At 43.0% G+C, this 21437-nt stretch overlaps 1 protein-coding gene across 1 annotated transcript in view; it reads left to right on the top strand.

Moving 5' to 3' along the window:
- The window catches only part of tango6 (transport and golgi organization 6 homolog (Drosophila)), a 55823-nt gene that overhangs the window by 21357 nt on the left and 13029 nt on the right, over window positions 1-21437 (top strand). The window contains exons 13-15 of the mRNA XM_037766972.1: window positions 558-1082; window positions 11197-11254; window positions 11406-11564. Of these exons, the coding sequence (XP_037622900.1) occupies window positions 558-1082; window positions 11197-11254; window positions 11406-11564 (742 nt within the window). The remainder of the gene's footprint in view (window positions 1-557; window positions 1083-11196; window positions 11255-11405; window positions 11565-21437) is intronic.

The raw sequence follows: 21437 nt of genomic DNA, 5'->3' as shown, positions 1-21437 counted from the left end.
CTCCATCTCTGAGCTCCGTCTTGCTACTACTTTATGCTTCATGTTTAGCATTAGCTCATACGTTAGCCGCTGGTTGTCCTTCCTTCTTCAGTCAGCTTGGTTCTCTATTGGCTGTCGTTCTTTCCCACGTGACTGCATCATCGTCTGTTCTCGGGGTTCCCCACACACAACAGGAGATCCCATCGGAAATATTCAACATGATTAAATTATAAATTATTGAACAAATATTAAACATGTTCAGTATTTATAATCAGATATCCTGTTGTGTCCGACACATTTGAGCTCGGTGCAGCCAGGATGGACTTCAGAGCCGATCGGGGGATGTAAAAGCACTCCTTACATACATCACACCACAGGAACATCTGGAAAGATCATCTTTAGAACCATTAAATAATCTGGGCTTTGCTGACCATCGTCAGGAGGAATCAGGACCAGAATCAGCTGGATTCTTGTGTAGTGTTTGACGTTTGACATAAGTGTCAAACGTATGATCTTCAGGGTCTCCTAAACACACCCTGCTCTCTCCCAATCAACCTCTCCTCTTTTTAATATTGCAGCTTAGTGCAGAGGATTACTCTTCTATGTGGAGACTGCTCCCACCATTGGAGACACTGTCTCAGAAGCACTCTGACGTGGTCATCCAGGAGCTGGCATCCAACCTCAGAGCTGTCATCGCCACTCACGGTGCCTACCGGCCGGAAAACGCCACTGCCGTTGCTCAGCCCTCCAGAAACCCTGAAACGACAGCGACGAACAACATACCTTTTAGGAAAAAACAAAGTGAAACAATCGACTCACAGACTAGTTCTCATTCATCTCCCCCGGACAGCAGTTCACATGGCAACACCCACATCAGACACCCAGCATCCTCCGGAAGGTCTACAGCAGGAATAAGTCCAGAAGGTGGAGGTAGGACCTCTGGCACCAGTAACCTTTGCCCTCCTACCAAGCCCTTTTCTGATTGGCTGCTAGAGGCATGTGACCCGGACGTGCCAACCAGAGCGTTCGCCCTGAGGGTCCTGACCCAGATGGTGCAAAAGGAAAACCCAGAGGCTGTCCAGGCCCAGGAAAAAGTCCTCATGGTGGGTTACGTACTTCAACTTTCTTATTCTTGTTTTAGTATCTAGTCTGTTATGACACTCTGAAAATATTGATAAACAAGTTTTATCATGATTTTTCTGAGAACTCGCAGACGTTTTAAAAACATGGTTTAAAAAAAAAAAAAAAAAAAAAGTTTTACCCAAATATGACATTTAGATGATATTCTTGATATTTTTTTTCTTCCCACTTCAGTTCATAGTAAGTCATAAATCCCAAGAAAGTTGTAAGTTAAATGAGTAAAACTATACTAATGTTGTTTAGGTCTTCAGCAAGGCCAGGTTTGGCCCTTTTTCTTACTTCATCGTTACCAGTGTGGTGTGTTTTCATCACCGTGGTGTCAGCCAGCCTCTCTGGCCCTGATGCATTCTCCTTCAGTGGGCATCCTGTTATCTCTTCTGTGCACCAACACCCTGAAGGACTTCACTAGTAGGGCCCTGGGTTTACTCTCTACTACAGTACTTGTATTACAATATGCAATGAGTTGTAACAAATCAAGATGAATAGTATATGAACAATCTGATATCAGAGAACAGTTGGGACATGAATTATAGAGAGAACATTTTCAGTAGGGCTGTCAATCGATTAATATATTTAATCTTGATTAATCGCATTATTATTTATAGTTAATCGTGATTAATCACACAGTTTGTATCTGTTCTAAATGTACCTTAAAGGGAGATTTGTCAAGTATTTAATACTCTTATCAACATAATAACAACAATAGCACAATGTCTAATAGGTGGCTGAGGCAACACAGCTTCTGTTTCAACCAAGCAACATCCAACATGGCTGAATGATGAAGCCAGTGTGGACGTATCTTCACCCAGCTTCTAGAATAACTGCTATGGAAGCAAAGAGGAAAATGTCTAATATTTTCAAAAGTATGAAGTCAATACTCCTCTCTAGAAGTTAGCCAGCGTTCAGACATGAAGACTGAAGCATGCTGCTTCAGATACTCATGAGATAATGGAATTACGGCTGTCAATCAACTAAAATATTGAATCGCATGATTGTCCATAGTTAAGTGTGATTAATTGCAAATTAATCCAATTTTTTTGATCTGTTCTAAATGAACCTTAAAGGGAGATTTGTCAAGTATTTAATCCTCTTATCAACATGGGAGTGGACAAATACAGACGTGGACAAAATTGTTGGTACCCTTCCGTTAAAGAAAGAAAAACCCACAATGGTCACTGAAATAACTTGAAACTGACAAAAGTAATAATAAATAAAAATGTACTGAACATTAACTAATGAAAATCAGACATTGTTTTTGAATTGTGGTTCAGCAGAATCATTTTAAAAAACAAACTAATGAAACTGGCCTGGACAAAAATGATGGTACCCCTAGAAAAGATGTAAAATAATGTGACCATAGGGACATGTTAAACTAAGGTGTGTCCTGTAAATAGCATCACAGGTATCTTCAAACTTGTAATCAGTCAGTCTGCCTATTTAAAGGGTGAAAAGTTGTCACTGTGCTGTTTGGTATCATGGTGTGTACCACACTGAACATGGACCACAGAAAGCTAAGGAGAGAGTTGTCTCAGGAGATTAGAAAGACAATTATAGACCTTCATGTTAAAGGTAAAGGCTATAAGACCATCTCCAAGCAGCTTGATGTTCCTGATGTTTCCAAAATGCATATTGACAAGCCACAAAGCTTCTGGGAGAATGTCCTTTGGACAGATGAGACAAAACTGGAGCTTTTTGGCAAGTCACATCAGCTCTATGTTCACAGACGCAAAAACGAAGCATACAAAGAAAAGAACACTGTACCTAATGTGAAACATGGAGGAGGCTCGGTTATGTTATGGGGCTGCTTTGTTGCATCTGTCACAGGGTGTTTTGAATCTGTGCAGGGTACAATGAAATCTCAAGACTATCAAGGCATTCTGGAGCGAAATGTGCTGCCCAGTGTCAGAAAGCTTGGTCTCAGTTGCAGGTCATGAGTCCTCAAACAGGATAACGACCCAAAACACAGCTAAAAACACCCAAGAATGGCTAAGAACAAAACATTGGACTATTCTGAAGTGGCCTTCTATGAGCCCTGATCTAAATCCTATTGAACATCTGTGGAAGGAGCTGAAACATGCAGTCTGGAGAAGGCACCCTTCAAACCTGAGACAGCTGGAGCAGTTTGCTCACGAGGAGTGGGCCAAAATACCTGTCGACAGGTGCAGAAGTCTCATTGAGAGTTACAGAAATCACTTGATTGCAGTGATTGCCTCAAAAGGTTGTGCAACAAAATATTAAGTTAAGGGTACCATCATTTTTGTCCAGGCCAGTTTCATTAGTTTGTTTTTTTAAATGATTCTGTTGAACCACAATTCAAAAACAATATCTGATTTTCATTAGTTCATTTTCAGTGGATTTTTATTTATTATTACTTTTGTCAGTTTCAAGTTATTTCAGTGACCATTGTGGGTTTTTCTTTCTTTAACGGAAGGGTACCAACAATTTTGTCCACGTCTGTATGCTGCTTTATGTAAATGTATGTATATATTTATTATTGTAAATCAGTTAACAACACAAAACAATAAGAGATATTGTCCAGAAACCCTCACAGGTACTGCATTTAGCATAAAACAATATGCTCACATCATAACATGGCAAACTGTAGCCCAACAGGCAACAACAGCTGTCAGTGTGTCAGTGTGCTGACTTGACTATGACTTGCCCCAAACTGCATGTGATTATCATAAAGTGGGCATGTCTGTAAAGGGGAGACTCGTGGGTACCCATAGAACCCATTTACATTCACACATCTGGAGGTCAGAGGTCAAGGGACCCCTTTGAAAATGACCATGACAGTTTTTCCTCGACGAAAACTTCCTTCAAAGTAGGGCTGGGCGATATGGCCTAAAACTAATATTGCAATATTTTTAGGCAATATCGCGATACACGATATATATTGCGATATTTTCAAATATCCTCTAGGCACTTCATAAATGCTCGATTTAACCCTTTGATGCATACAATCACACCAATATGATGATTCTTGAAGTCCCTGCAGCATATGTCTGCATTAAGATCTTCCTGTTTATATTCATTAGTGGTTTCTATTGGAACTATTTTAATCTTGCATGCAAAAAGGGGGAAATCACAAGTTCAATTTAACAAAACAGTATCCGACAGTATTCACTTTAACCAATAGTTATCTGGCAATACATGCTTTATATATTTTGATAAATACATAACACACACACACACAGTTTTTAATGGCGTGTAATAAGTGTTAAGTAACTTATTGTTATGTTTACCAGTAAGCTGTTATAACATTTCTGATTATAAAAATGATTATTTTCCCAGCAGTGTAGAAAGACTCACCAATCACGAGGTGCAGCCTGTTGCCAAACCTGCAGTCTTTCCCACTTCTTCAGGCTCACAGCTTTGGTTCTGTTAGCTGGACGTTCATATTTTGGATCAAGTGTCTTAATGAGTCTTTTGAATTTGGGCTTTTCAACTACGCTAACGTTGCGATGTAGTTCACAGCGACTGTGATTTCTTTGCATCTTGTACTTTTTTTATCATATGGGATTGCTTTGGAAAGCGAGGAAGTCAGAGTCATTTGCCTCTGGGCTGGTTCTGGTTGCTTTGGTCGTGTTCTCGCTACCGTACTTGCTTTGCCGCTTCAGTTCTTTCACTTTCTCCGGGCTTTCTCTCTCTGCTGCTTCCCTCCATAAACAAAAACACGCCGGCCGATTACGTCACACACACTCACCCAGGAGAGAGGTCTGGATGGAGGCGGAGTCTGTGACGTGTGGGTCTGTGAGAGGGAGCCGAAGGGAGAGAAGGAAATGCCAAAGCGAGTTTCATGCTGGCGGGGTGGCTTAAAAACATCACATGACAATTTGTAGTCGATGTTCGCGATATAGTCATTTTATATACCGTGCGTGGGACAAGCCTGCGATACATCGACTATATTCGATATATCGCCCACCCCTACTTCACGTCCATTTTCAGGGCTAAATTTGCTTGATGGAAGGCGAATGTCAGCATACCTGACGGCCGTGTTCAGACCAACAATAGGACTGCAATTAAAAGTGTATTTCATTGAGTCCATAGCGTTTGTTTAGCAGGGGTCACAATGCAGAGGACTCTAGCAAAAAACAAATGAATATGTAGTAATACGTATGTTGAAAAAAAATGTAACCTTCAACTTGTGCAGCAACACAATGTAAAGCCATCCAGCCAATCAGATACATGCAGGCACACATCAGAGGTAGATCACTTTGTAACGTGAAGAGCCAAACTCAGTTTACTGGTCAATCCTTGAGACGGAGGATGAAATGATAGTGGCCGTGAGATGTAAAATGTCCTAGTATTAGGAATGTCTGTGCAGGATTTAAGTGTCTGATAAGCTTTCAAACTAGTCTTCAACTCCTAGATTGTATTCCATTTAGGACAGTCAAAGTTAACGCGATAATAACTTGTTAACCCAATTTTGTTTAAACGTCACTAATTTCTTTAATGCGTTAATGCAACTTACGATTTTTAAGTTGTAGCGGGTTCTCATCGGTACCAACCATGTCACACTAGCTGGTCATGAAGGAGGTTAAATAACGCTCCAAACTTACACCAAATTTTGGCGAGAAAAAACTGTCATGTCCATTTTCAAAGGGGTCCCTTGACCTCTGACCTCCAGATCAGTGAATGTAAATGGGTTCTATGGGTACCCACGAGTCTCCCCTTTACAGACATGCCCACTTTATGATAATCACATGCAGTTTGGGGCAAGTCATAGTCAAGTCAGCACACTGACACACTGACAGCTGTTGTTGCCTGTTGGGCTGCAGTTTGCCATGTTATGATTGGAGCATATTGTTTTATGCTAAATGCAGTACCTGTGAGGGTTTCTGGACAATATCTGTCATTGTGTTGTGTTGTTAACTGATTTACAATAATAAATATATACATACATTTGCATAAAGCAGCATATTTGTCCACTCCCATGTTGATAAGAGGATTAAATACTTGATAAATCTCCCTTTAAGGTACATTTAGAACAGATAAAACAAATTGGATTAATTTGCAATTAATCACACTTAACTATGGACAATCATGCGATTCAATATTTTAGTTGATTGACAGCCGTAATTCCATTATCTCATGAGTATCTGAAGCAGCATGCTTCAGTCTTCATGTCTGAACGCTGGCTAACTTCTAGAGAGGAGTATTGACTTCATACTTTTGAAAATATTAGACATTTTCCTCTTTGCTTCCATAGCAGTTATTCTAGAAGCTGGGTGAAGATACGTCCACACTGGCTTCATCATTCAGCCATGTTGGATGTTGCTTGGTTGAAACAGAAGCTGTGTTGCCTCAGCCGCCTATTAGACATTGTGCTATTGTTGCTTTGCATGCACTGTATGTGTGCATCGGGAGTGGCTAGGTAGTATTATCTCTGTCTCCCGGGACATTACGAGCAAACATGTATAATAAATGAGGCGGTTGAACCTCTTTTCCCCAGGGGAGCCAGGGGGGACCACGGTGCTCTCTAGGGACTTATTAAGGTGGTATTGGCAAGAAAGGGTAACAACTCATTTAGTATTCTCTGTAATCAGACATCCCCCCTGTACACCTTAGATAACCTTCAACCCCCCACTGTAACAGCAGAAACAGCCTTTATTGATTTTCTCCTGTTTGTGTGGTGGTTGGGTTGCAGTAATGCACAGGTCACATGTTCTATCCTCCCAATTTTACCTAGAACTTCGGCACATTCTGTCCAGCTTGTCTAAGAAACCCGTTGTTTTCCCCCTCACCCAATCAAAGCTATATCTTCAAAGATGCCTTACAGTACCTGGGGGTAATGTTTTGATTATTCCCTTTGATAGTTGGTCCTATTGTTTTTAATGTATTCAATGCTGTGCCAGTATTGATCCTCTTTGGCTCTTCTGGACAGATCCATATTGGTGACATTTTTGATGTTTTTTAACAGAAATGGCAAAATATTCCCAGTAGGGTGAAACGGAGACGTATAGAACTCTACACCAGTCTATAGCCCCGTTTCTACCGCAGGAACTTTCCCCCGGAACTAAGAGCCTTTTGAGGAACTCTTTGTGTTTCGCCCGCAGGGACCAGGGTCTAAATTAAGTTCCGGGGATATTCTACCCCCCAAAAAGCCCCTGGTTGGGGGGGGGGGTAGTACTTTCTGAAAGTACTGGAACTTTCGGGGTGGAGTTTGCAGGGATGACCGTCACTGATTGGTGAAACAGACGCACAGCGCCGCTGTTTCAACTGTACCGCTTCATTCATCAACAAGGAAGTACTCTAGTATCGGTTTAGGACCATTTTAGGACGAGAGGAGGACATTTCTCTGTGTCTGATAACATTAAAAGTAAAGTCAGGCTCTGCTGTTGGCTTCCTGACTCATTAAAAAAAGACAGAGAGAGAGAGAGGTACTCCCATCACAACAGGGCCCTGAGTCTCTAGCTAGACTCTTCTCCTCTGTAGTCCCCCGGGGGTGGGATGAGTTACCGACCTCCACTCGATACGCAGAGTCCTTTTAAAACTTCAAGAAAAGCTGAAGACCCAACAGCTCTTTCATGAACACCTCCGCACCTCATGACACTGATGCTATTGATGATGTTGATGACGATGATATAGAGGATGTTGTTTGATGTTGAATCGAAGCCGGAGAATCAGAGCAGCGGGGGCGGTATTGCATTCGCTTTACCGCACTGTTGTGACGAAAAGATTGAAGAAGATTGACCGGTAGATCGAGAGCTGAGCCGGAAGGCAAAGTCAATCTTCGTTCCTACTCTCACCTATGGTCATGAGGGCTGGGTCATGACCAAAAAAACTACATCGCGGGTACAAGCGGACGAAATGTGTTTCCTCAGGAGGGTGGCTGGCGTCTCCCCTAGAGATAGGGTGAGAAGCTCAGTCATCCGTGAGGGACTCGGAGTAGAGCCACTACTCCTTTGGGTTGAAAGGAGCCAGCTGAAGTGGTTCAGGCATCCAGTGAGGATGACCCCCCCCCCCCGGGCGCCTCCCTAGTGAGGTGTTCCAGGCACGACCAGCTGGGAGGATGCCACGGGGAAGACCCAGGACTAGGTGGAGAGATTATATCTCCACGCTGGCCTGGGAAGGCCTCGGGATCCCCCAGTCAGAGCTGGTTAATGTGGCCCGGGAAAGGGAAGTTTAGGGTCCCCTGCTGGAGCTGTTGCCTCCGCGACCCGACCCCGGATAAGAGGTTGAAGATGAGTGAGTGATGAGTGTTGATGTCTGTTAGGATATTCATGATGATATTGATGACGTTGTTTATGTTGTTAATGATGATGATGATCTGCTTCTATCCACCCTGAGCGTTCCCTCTGTGCACTTCCTGTCGGCACCTGAGTCCGATCGGACTTGAAGCTGTTGTTGGCACTTAACTCACGTTGTTCCCTCCTATCTAGATCCTTGCTTGTGTTGTACAAACTCTCAGATGTACTGTACGTCGCTTTGGACAAAAGCGTCTGCTAAATGAAATTGTAGAATTGTGGAGATCATGCGAGCAAGCTGAGAAACTCTCAACAGATGATTTACTGAGGAGACAGACGCTCTTAGTTTCATTTCATTCATTACATCCAACGTGCAGCAGTATATACAGTGGAGGAAATAAGTATTTGATCCCTTGCCGATTTTGTAAGTTTGCCCACTTACAAAGAAAAGAACGGTCTATAATTTTAATGGTAGGTTTATTTTAACAGTGAGAGACAGAATATAAAAAAAAAATCCAGAAAATCACATCATATAAAAGTTATAAATTTATTTGCATTTTAATGTGGGAAATAAGTATTTGATCCCCTAGCAAAACATGACTCAGTACTTGGTGGAGAAACGTTGTTGGCAAGCACAAAGGTCAGACGTTTCTTGTAGTTGGTCACCAGGTTTGCGCACATCTCAGGGGGGATTTTGGTCCACTCCTCTTTGCAGATCATCTCTAAATCCTTAAGGTTTCGAGGCTGTCGCTTGGCAACTCGAAGCTTCAGCTCCCTCCACAGATTTTCTATGGAATTAAGGTCCGGAGACTGGCTAGGCCACTCCATGACCTTAATGTGCTTCTTCTTGAGCCACTCCTTTGTTGCCTTGGCCATATGTTTTGGGTCATTGTCGTGCTGGAAGACCCATCCACAACCCATTTTCAGTGTCCTGGCTGAGGGAAGAAGGTTGTCGCCCAACATTTCACGGTACATGGCCCCGTCCATCCTCCCTTCGATGCGGTGAAGTCGTCCTGTCCCCGTAGCAGAGAAACCCCCCCAAAACATAATGTTTCCACCTCCATGCTTGACGGTGGGGATGGTGTTCTTGGGGTTATAGTCAGCATTTCTCTTCCTCCAAACACGGCGAGTCGAGTTGATGCCAAAGAGCTCGATTTTGGTCTCATCTACCACATCAACTTCTCCCAAGCCTTCTCTGAATCATTCAGGTGTTCATTGGCAAACAGACGGGCCTGTACATGTTCCTTCTTGAGCAGGGGGACTTTGCGGGCGCTGCAGGATTTTAATCCTTTACGGTGTAGTGTGTTACCAATGGTTTTCTTGGTGATTGTGGTCCCAGCTGTCTTGCGATCATTAAGAAGTTCCTCCCGTGTAGTTCTGGGCTGATCCCTCACCTTTCTCATGATCATCGATACCCCACAAGACGAGATCTTGCGTGGAGCCCCAGACCGAGGGCGATTGATGGTCATTTTGTGTTTCTTCCATTTCCGAATAATGGCACCAACAGTTGTCTCCTTCTCACAAAGCTGCTTGCTGATGGTCTTGTAGCCCATTCCAGTCTTGTGCAGGTCTACAATCTTGTCCCTGACGTCCTTAGACAGCCCTTTGGTCTTGCCCATGGTGGAGAGGTTGGAATCTGATTGTGGACAGGTGTCTTTTATACAGGTAATGAGTTGAGACAGTTGTCTTTTATACAGGTCACGAGTTGAGATTCGGAGTACTTTCTTAAAGCGAGAGGACTAATCTAACCGGTCTGTGGGGGACAGAATTCTTGCTGGTTGCTAGGGGATCAAATACTTATTTCCCACAATCAAATACAAATCAATTTATAACTTTTATATGATGTGATTTTCTGGATTTTTTTTTTTATATTCTGTCTCTCACTGTTAAAATAAACCTACCATTAAAATTATAGACCGTTCTTTTCTTTTTAAGTGGGCAAAATTTCAAAATCGGCAAGGGATCAAATACTTATTTCCTCCACTGTATATACAGCAGTAGATATATACAGCAGTAGATATATACAGCATTAGATACATACAGCAGTAGATACATACAGCAGTAGATACATACAGCAGTAGATATATACAGCAGTAGATATATACAGCAGATATATGCAGCAGTATATATATACAGCTGTATATATCTACAGCAGTAGATATATACAGCAGTATATATATACAGTAGATACATACAGCAGTAGATATATACAGTAGATACATACAGCAGTAGATACATACAGCAGTAGATATATGCAGCAGTAGATATATACAGCAGTAGATAATACAGCAGTAGATATATACAGCAGTAGATATATGCAGCAGTAGATATATACAGCAGTAGATAATACAGCAGTATATATATACATGCAGCAGTATATATATACAGCAGTAGATAATACAGCAGTAGATATATACATGCAGCAGTAGATATATACAGCAGTAGATACATACAGCAGTAGATGTATATATATACAGCAGTAGATATATACAGCAGTAGATATATATACAGCAGTAGATATATATACAGCAGTAGATATATACATCAGTAGATATATGCAGCAGTAGATATATGCAGCAGTAAATGTTTTTTTTCCAGTATGTATTTTAGAGTAAACAGGCGACACACTGAGCTGCAGGCTGCAGAGTGAGTTTACTGATGTGACCACCAGCAGCCCTCATCACGTCATGTTGCTTTTTCATACGTCAGCAGACTGATTTACCTAATCTCTGTAGGTCTTTAGACCGCGGTGGAAACGTAGACAACAGTGGGCCGAAGGAACCTTTTAGTTCCATGAAAAGTAGTTCCAGGGACTAAAAGTCCTCAACTGTTGATGGAAACTCAGCTTATGTGATTCTTAATCATGCTGATGGAATGTCTTCTCCAGCTCTTCTTAGAAAACCTGGAGCATGAAGACTCATTCGTCTACCTGTCAGCCATTCAAGGTAATATAATGATGCAGCTTGTCCAAAATTCAATGTTATTATTGATTTTTAGATTATCGATCTACAGAATAGTCACTGATGCTATTAACTTCCTAGCTGAAGCCGTTGTCAGTAATTCAAAGCAGATAAACTGAGTATGAACTGTCTGTAGGTCTGGCTGCATTGGCTGATTCATACCCCGAGAGGATTCTGGAAAGGCTCCTAAAAGACTTCCAACATGGTTCCTCCCTCCCTACATCCAACAAGGAGCACTCCCTGGAAACCCGCCTCAAAGTGGGAGAGGTCCTGATGAGGGCGAGCAGGGCTATGGGTGAGCATCATCTGTTATTTGTTCACATTCATGTTTGTATGACCAGATATTCACATGACTTGAGACCCATCTCCTGACCCCTGAAAAGGCAGCAATTCATGTGATGAGCACATAGCTTTAGAAAGCGTGTGCTCCATGTTGTGACTTAAAGCTGCAGGCGGTAGAAACGGAGCAAATATGATTATAAAACAGAGAGTTATTTTTATAAAACGGTCACTATATCCTGACAGTAGTACATTAAACAGGTTATCTGAAAAAAAACATGTGCCTCTGTGTCCTCCGGTGTCCTCCGATGCTCCTCCGAGCTGCCGTCTATGAGAGCCAGCTGTCAATCACTCACGAACTCCGGTCAAACTAGGCAGCGCTGATCAAATATGAATCAATATTCTGTTACTGTAATACCTATTTCTCTCCTCAGATGTTCTCAGAATCATCTTGTAGTGCATGGTTTAGCTGTTGAGATCAGTTGAGGAAACACCAAGCACCGCCCACCAGCCGGAGCACAGCCAATAGGAACGCTCTCTCTCTGAAATGACCTGTGATTGGTCAAAGTCTCCCGTCACAGGCTAGATGTTCTAAAGCCTGAAAACAGAGCCATGAGGAGGAGCAGAAGTCTAGTTTTCTCTCAGAACACTTGAATTACAATATGCTGAAAGGTTATTATGGGATTGCTGCCCAATGATGCCAAAAACGTTCTGCCTACTGCAGGTTTAAGTATGGAGCTGGTGTCAGGCATGGTTAGCCTTACTTACAGTAGCATGAAGACTGGAAGCTAGCCTGGCTCTGTGGCCGGTGTGTGTGCGTCTCACTTGGGGCTCTCTTCTCTGCTCCACTAGGTTTCTGTGCTGGGTCTGTTTTTTCCAGAGCAGCTCACATCTTCAAAACATGAAATTCCCTGATGAATGTATGTAAATGATTGTATTTACTGGCAGTTAACCTTAACCCTTAACCTTAACCAAAGTAAACAGGCAGGTTAATGACGGCAGCTGTGCTGTGAGATTGGCTGTATTACCATTTCAAATGAAAGCGATAACAGAGAAGGTTAGAAGGTTGTTGTATTCAAGTACAGCCAAAAAGCATCTGTTACTACATTTAAATGAGCTGGAAATATATTTATTAGGGTTGTCAATCGATTAAAATGTTTAATCTCGATTAATCACATGATTGTCTATAGTTAGTTAATCACAAATTAATGGCATATTTTTTATCTGTTCTAAATGTACCTTAAAGGGAGATTTGTCAAGTATTTAATCCTCTTATCAACATGGGAGTGGACAAATATGCTGCTTTATGCAAATATATGTATGTATTTATTATTTTAAATCAATTAACAACACAAAACAATGACAGATATTGTCCAGAAACCCTCACAGGTACTGCATTTAGCATAAAACAATATGCTCCAATCATAACATGTCAAACTGCAGCCCAACAGGCAACAACAGCTGTCAGTGTATCAGTGTGCTGACTTGACTATGACTTGCCCCAAACTGCATGTGATTATCATAAAGTGGGCATGTCTGTAAAGGGGAGACTCGTGGGTACCCATAGAACCCATTTACATTCACTGATCTGGAGGTCAGAGGTCAAGGGACCCCTTTGGAAATGGACATGACAGTTTTTCCTCGCCAAAATTTAGCGCAAGTTTCAAGCGTTATTTAGCCTTTTCGGGAAAAGCTTGTATGACATGGTTGGTACCGATGGATTCATCAGGTCTTCTAGTTTCATATGATACCAGTATCTTCACTCTAGCTTTAACACTGAGCCACTACAACCTAAAAATCAAAAGTTGCGTTAATACATTAAAGAAATTAGTGGCGTTAAAACCCGATTTTCAAGAACGCGTTATTATCGCATTAACTTTGACAGCCCTACTCTAAAACTATATTATAAATGTGGCTGCTGTAGAACAGACTCTCTTCTTCTGAAAAGTTTCCTGTGGACGTTGAAACTGCGAGCAAGCAGCGTCTGAGCTGAAGCACAGCTGGAACGCGGTGCAGCAGGATGCTGTGTTCCACATAAAAGGAGAAATTGTGATTTTAGAGGGGTTTTGAACTGGCACTGTGTCTTAGTGAACAGCAGCCTGATGCCTGACTGCAGCTATATACAGTATATACATACACAGATGTGTAACAGTTTATAAAACAGTATGTAGGGATGCACCGGTACCAATACCGGATCAGATATCAGATCGGGCCCATACAGACTCAAATAGCTCAATTTTAAGTCCTGTTTAAGTTTTGACCACTTTGTTGCTGCATTAAAAAGGTTTACACTTTAACTGTGATTCCTGTTCATTTAGAAGATTTTTTTTTTACCAACTTGCTGGTGTATAATTTATCATTTTAATAATAAATAACAATTCACTACATTTTTTATTTGTTACATTTTGTTTTACAAAGTTAGGAAAGAGATGTTTAAGTCCAGCCTGATGTTGCCTTACACATATTTTAATGATCCCAGTCTCTTCCACACAGTGAGGCCTACAGCTGATTAATCAAACACTGGTATCGGTACTCGGTATCGGCCGATACCCAAAGCCCAGGTATCGGTACTCGGTATCGGCCGATACCCAAAGCCCAGGTATCGCTACTCGGTATCGGGACTGAAGAAATTGTATCGGTGCATCCTTAATAGTATATAAAGTTAAATAAAGGTAAAGTTAGACAGAAGTCGGGGAGTAGTTGAGTTTGACCTTTGACCTATGGAGGGTTGCCACATCTTTAAAATGTTTGTATCTGGCTTTGACATTGTAGGAATGATAATATAAGCTTGTTTATTCATGTGTCCATATTGGTTTACATTGTTATTTGTCTGTGGTGGACAGCTATGGGCATAAAAGCAGCTCACCACAGAAGCCTCAGTGTTTCCATGCAGATCTCTGTTCAGAAGGGACCCTGTGTATCACAACCTTTCCCTGATTGAAAACCCTGTTTCGTTTTTTTCCTCCCGCTCTGGTTTTATCTGCCAGATTGCCATCGTACCACTTCCCTGGGACAATCGGGGGGTTTATGTCCTTGCTGAGAGATTGGATAGACCTTCAGTTTGCTGCGCAGACATCCAGAGAGCCTCTGTGTTTGTCTTGAACCTCCCCGAGTGGCCAAGATTTGCCTTTTGCTCGGCTGTCATTTGTAAATAAGAAGGTTTTCTTAATTGAGTTGCCTGGTAGAGAAGCAGAGAAGCACTCTCACAGTCCTGTGAGCTGCGATGACGGCAGAACATGTATTGAAAGAGAAGAACTCGGCACCAAATGATGTTTATTAAGACTAGGGCTGTGTGTTGGAAAGAATCTGGCGAGACGATACGTGTCATGATACAGAGGTTACATTCAATATATTGTGATACTGTAAGCAAGGGGATGTATTGTGATTTTTTAAATCAGGTTTTAGGAAAACTATCAGTGTAAAGAACACGGCACCATGTGGACAGAACACATCACCATGTGTAAAGAACACATTCCCATGTGTAAAGAACACAGCACCATGTGTAAAGAACACAGCACCATGTGTAAAGAACACATTCCCATGTGTAAAGAACAAAGCACCATGAGGACAGAACACAGCACCATGTGTAAAGAACAAAGCACCATGAGGACAGAACACAGCACCATGTGTAAAGAACACAGCACCATGTGGACAGAACACAGCACCATGTGTAAAGAACACATTCCCATGTGTAAAGAACACATCACCATGTGGACAGAACACATCACCATGTGGACAGAACACACCACCATGTGGACAGAACACAGCACCATGTGTAAAGAACACAGCACCATGTGGACAGAACACAGCACCATGTGTAAAGAACACACCACCATGTGGACAGAACACATCACCATGTGTAAAGAACACATTCCCATGTGTAAAGAACAAAGCACCATGAGGACAGAACACAGCACCATGTGTAAAGAACAAAGCACCATGAGGACAGAACACAGCACCATGTGTAAAGAACACAGCACCATGTGGACAGAACACAGCACCATGTGTAAAGAACAAAGCACCATGTGGACAGAACACAGCACCATGTGTAAAGAACACATTTCCATGTGTAAAGAACACATCACCATGTGGACAGAACACATCACCATGTGGACAGAACACACCACCATGTGGACAGAACACAGCACCATGTGTAAAGAACACAGCACCATGTGGACAGAACACAGCACCATGTGGACAGAACACAGCAACATGTGTAAAGAACACAGCACCATGTGTAAAGAACACACCACCATGTGGACAGAACACATCACCATGTGGACAGAACACATCACCATGTGTAAAGAACAAAGCACCATGAGGACAGAACACAGCACCATGTGTAAAGAACAAAGCACCATGAGGACAGAACACAGCACCATGTGGACAGAACACAGCACCATGTGTAAAGAACACATTCCCATGTGTAAAGAACACATCACCATGTGGACAGAACACATCACCATGTGGACAGAACACATCACCATGTGTAAAGAACAAAGCACCATGAGGACAGAACACAGCACCATGTGTAAAGAACACACCACCATGTGGACAGAACACATCACCATGTGGACAGAACACATCACCATGTGTAAAGAACAAAGCACCATGAGGACAGAACACAGCACCATGTGTAAAGAACAAAGCACCATGAGGACAGAACACAGCACCATGTGGACAGAACACAGCACCATGTGTAAAGAACACATTCCCATGTGTAAAGAACACATCACCATGTGGACAGAACACATCACCATGTGGACAGAACACAGCACCATGTGGACAGAACACAGCACCATGTGTAAAGAACACAGCACCATGTGGACAGAACACAGCACCATGTGGACAGAACACAGCACCATGTGGACAGAACACATCACCATGTGTAAAGAACAAAGCACCATGAGGACAGAACACAGCACCATGTGTAAAGAACAAAGCACCATGAGGACAGAACACAGCACCATGTGGACAGAACACAGCACCATGTGTAAAGAACACATCACCATGTGGACAGAACACAGCACCATGTGTAAAGAACACATCACCATGTGGACAGAACACACCACCATGTGGACAGAACACAGCACCATGTGTAAAGAACACAGCACCATGTGGACAGAACACAGCACCATGAGGACAGAACACAGCACCATGTGTAAAGAACACAGCACCATGTGTAAAGAACAAAGCACCATGTGGACAGAACACAGCACCATGTGTAAAGAACAAAGCACCATGAGGACAGAACACATCACCATGTGTAAAGAACAAAGCACCATGAGGACAGAACACAGCACCATGTGTAAAGAACAAAGCACCATGAGGACAGAACACAGCACCATGTGGACAGAACACAGCACCATGTGTAAAGAACACATTCCCATGTGTAAAGAACACATCACCATGTGGACAGAACACATCACCATGTGGACAGAACACAGCACCATGTGGACAGAACACAGCACCATGTGTAAAGAACACAGCACCATGTGGACAGAACACAGCACCATGTGGACAGAACACAGCACCATGTGTAAAGAACACACCACCATGTGGACAGAACACATCACCATGTGTAAAGAACAAAGCACCATGAGGACAGAACACAGCACCATGTGTAAAGAACAAAGCACCATGAGGACAGAACACAGCACCATGTGGACAGAACACAGCACCATGTGTAAAGAACACATCACCATGTGGACAGAACACAGCACCATGTGTAAAGAACACATCACCATGTGGACAGAACACACCACCATGTGGACAGAACACAGCACCATGTGTAAAGAACACAGCACCATGTGGACAGAACACAGCACCATGAGGACAGAACACAGCACCATGTGTAAAGAACACAGCACCATGTGTAAAGAACAAAGCACCATGTGGACAGAACACAGCACCATGTGTAAAGAACAAAGCACCATGAGGACAGAACACAGCACCATGTGTAAAGAACACAGCACCATGTGTAAAGAACACAGCACCGTGTGGACAGAACACAGCACCATGTGGACAGAACACAGCACCATTTGGACAGAACACAGCACCATGTGGACAGAACAAAGCACCATGTGTAAAGAACACATCACCATGTGGACAGAACACACCACCATGTGGACAGAACACAGCACCATGTGTAAAGAACACACCACCATGTGTAAAGAACACAGCACCATGTGTAAAGAACACAGCACCATGTGGACAGAACACAGCACCATGTGTAAAGAACACAGCACCATGTGGACAGAACACACCACCATGTGTAAAGAACACAGCACCATGTGGACAGAACACAGCACCATGTGGACAGAACACACCACCATGTGTAAAGAACACAGCACCATGTGGACAGAACACAGCACCATGTGGACAGAACACAGCACCATGTGGACAGAACACAGCACCATGTGGACAGAACACAGCACCATGTGGACAGAACACAGCACCATGTGTAAAGAACACAGCACCATGTGGACAGAACACAGCACCATGTGGACAGAACACAGCACCATGTGGACAGAACACACCACCATGTGTAAAGAACACAGCACCATGTGTAAAGAACACAGCACCATGTGGACAGTCTGAGGTCAACAAGGACAAGTTGATGCACTCACAACAGTGAACCTGCATTTATCACAGTCTGTAACACCAACATCACAGCTCTATACTGAGAGGACACATAGAGGACACATACACTGAGAGGACACATAGAGGACACATACACTGAGAGGACACACACACTGAGAGAACATACACTGAGGACGCATACACTGAGAGGACGCATACACTGAGAGGACACATCTCTTTGCCAGTGAAATATAGTATTGGCTAAGTTCATCTTTGCGTGTAAACATAATATGGTGATACTAGATATGTTTGATATTTTCTTACACCCCTACCAAAGACATACGGTTTATTTACAAATATGAAGGGGACATCCACCGACGAACCAGAACATTATGAGCAGCTGCCTAATATTCAGTAGGTCCTCCTGACCCGTGGAGGCATGGACTCCACGAGACCTCTGAAGGTCTGCTGTGGTATCTGGCACCAAGCCGTCAGTAACAGATCCTTTAAGTCAGGGGTTCTCAACCTTTTGCAACTGAAGGCCCACTTGTGATTGTCAAAACATTTCCGAGGACCACCTTCCCAAATAAATGAGTAAAAAACCTAACATGTTTATAAAACAAATAATAAACTGGGCTGTAGATATGTGTTGTGCCACTGTCAGCTGTAATGACCAAAATACATATTCTGCTTACCCTCAGTGAGACACTTGGGCTTGCCTCTGGGAAATAATGAGATCAAGTCGTGGTGGGATGGGTGAGAGGCTGACACGCAGAGTAGCATTCAAAGTTGCTTTCAGTTTGTTCCTTGCCTTTGATTTTGTGACAGTCACAATGGAAAACCCTGACTCACATAAATAGGTGGTGGTGAAAGGCAACAGAAATTTGATTGCCTGTTTTGACAGAGAGGGATATTGACTGGCAGCCAGTATCCAGAATGAAGCAAGGTCTACTTGTGTGAGCTGAAGCTTCAGGCTGCTGTCTGCTGATAGTTCCATCAGTTCATTTTCCAACACAGTGGAGAGAGCTATGTCTTCTGAAGCAGGATCCACAGAGAAAGGGTCCAAAATCCAAAGGTTTCCATCTCATGCATCTTCTGGGAAGTAGTCTGTAAACTTTCCTGACAACTGAGTCAAATGCTGGGTTATAACACTGGATATGTTGACATGAGGAGTGGCTTCCAAAGTTTCACTGTTCCACAGAATACGTTTTTTCTTGAAGCCCTCAATTTTGTCTGAAACCAAAAACACTGTGCTGTTTCTGCCTTGCATTGATATATTGAGCTGATTTAACTGGTCAAATATATCTGATAAGTAGGCCAGTTTTGCACAAAAGTTACCATCAGTGTAATGCTCAGCAAGAGGGGAGTGCTGCTCTTCCAGAAATGTGTGCACTTCTCATATTTCCTCACCACACACTTCGGAGCTTTTACTGGCGCAGGGTTGTCTCCCACATCACTTTTTCGCTTTAAAAACCGATCCATTTTGTCTCACTGCATCCGAGAACGTTAGCTAGCTAACAGTGGCAAACACGTTTGTCTCTACCTGATGATGTTTGGTGTTTTTACACAAGGCCTATTGAAGGAGGTTGGGTCACACTTAATCAACGCGCCTTCGGGGTACCGAGCTCCAGTCGCTCTTCTATTGGATCAGACAACACGGGCCAGCCTTCGCTCCCCACGTGCATCAACGAGCCTCGGGTCTGACCCTGTCGCCGGTTCACCGGTTCTCCTTCCTTGGACCACTTTTGGTAGGTCCTGACCACTGCAGACCGGGAACATCCCACAAGAGCTGCAGTTCTGGAGATGCTCTGACCCGGTCGTCTGGACAGCACTATTTGGCCCTCGTCAAAGTCGCTCACATCCTTACGCTGGCTAATTTTTTCTGCTTCCAACACAAAGTTTAAAGTTCAAAATGTTCATTTGCTGTCTAATATATCCCCCCCCCCACTGCCAGGTGCCATGGTAACCAGATAATCCATGTTATTCACTTCACCTGTCGGTGGTCTGAATGTTATGGCAGATCAGTGTATGTAGAATACAGTTAAGCAAATTTGGGAGCATCTGTGGGAGTGTTGCATCAGTTTTCTCAGGTGTGGGTGTGTGTGTGCGTGCATGTGTGCTAACGTGCATTAGTATGCTGATATTCCCGATGACTCACACTCTTTCATTAGATCTGTTAGAGCTGTAACAGCCTATTGAGACAGGGAAATGAAGGCAGAATAGCTGAGCTGGTGTGTGTGTGTGTGGGTTTGAATCTTGTGATTGTGCTTTGCATTCTAAAAGCGTAATCTAGGACGATCTAAATAGATCAGTGTGTGTGTGTGTGTGTGTGTGTGCACACATGGGTCCAGCAGGTCTTACTACTACTAGCCAGTCAGCTGGTTGTGTCCTCTCCATGGAGCTCTCTGGCTGTCCTCCCTGCTGCTTGGCAGGAGCAGCTGTAGTCAGCAGTCGGCTCTGTTCTTTGTGTGTCTGCCTATGTAGCGGTGTCACCCACACACAGCTTGTTAATCTGAGTATGACTGCACTCTGTAAACAACAATATTAGTCTTGTGTCTGTCAAGATGTGGATTTAAATGGCTGGAATACATTTAAAGCTCCTTCTCTGGTGTCCGCGCTGCTCTCAGAAATCTCATTCTCTTGCCAAAACTCCGACTGCTACTTCTCCCCTCCCCTCTACAGTAATCATCTTGTCTCTCTTCTTTTGCTTTCAGTATTTTGGCAAGTTACTGAGCTGATCTGAGCTGTGTTTTTCCATTTGGAGCTGGCCTGAGGCTTATTTCTTCTTCTGCAAATCAGTGTTGGATGCTTATTTATTAGGGCTATCAAAATTAACGTGATAATAACTCGTCAACGCTACATTTCTTTAATGCATTAGCACAACTTGTGATTTTTAGGTTGTAGTGGCTCAGTTTTAAAGCTAAAGTGAAGATACTGGTATCATATGAAACTATAAAACCTGATGAATCCGTCGGTACCAACCATGTCAGACTAGCGTTTCCCGAAAAAGGCTGAAACTTGCCCTAAATTTTGGCGAGGAAAAACTGTCATGTCCATTTTCAAAGGGGTCCCTTGACCTCTGACCTCCAGATCAGTGAATGTAAATGGGTTCTATGGGTACCCACGAGTCTCCCCTTTACAGACATGCCCACTTTATGATAATCACATGCAGTTTGGGACAAGTCATAGTCAAGTCAGCACACTGACACACTGACAGCTGTTGTTGCCTGTTGGGCTGCAGTTTACCATGTTATGATTGGAGCATATTGTTTTATGCTAAATGCAGTACCTGTGAGGGTTTCTGGAC

This window comes from Sebastes umbrosus, chromosome 4 (genome assembly GCF_015220745.1).
Source record: "Sebastes umbrosus isolate fSebUmb1 chromosome 4, fSebUmb1.pri, whole genome shotgun sequence".
In the NCBI taxonomy this organism is placed as follows: domain Eukaryota; kingdom Metazoa; phylum Chordata; class Actinopteri; order Perciformes; family Sebastidae; genus Sebastes; species Sebastes umbrosus.
The sequence above is the reverse complement of the archived record's forward strand: the minus strand, read 5'-3'. Positions and strand labels throughout refer to the sequence as shown.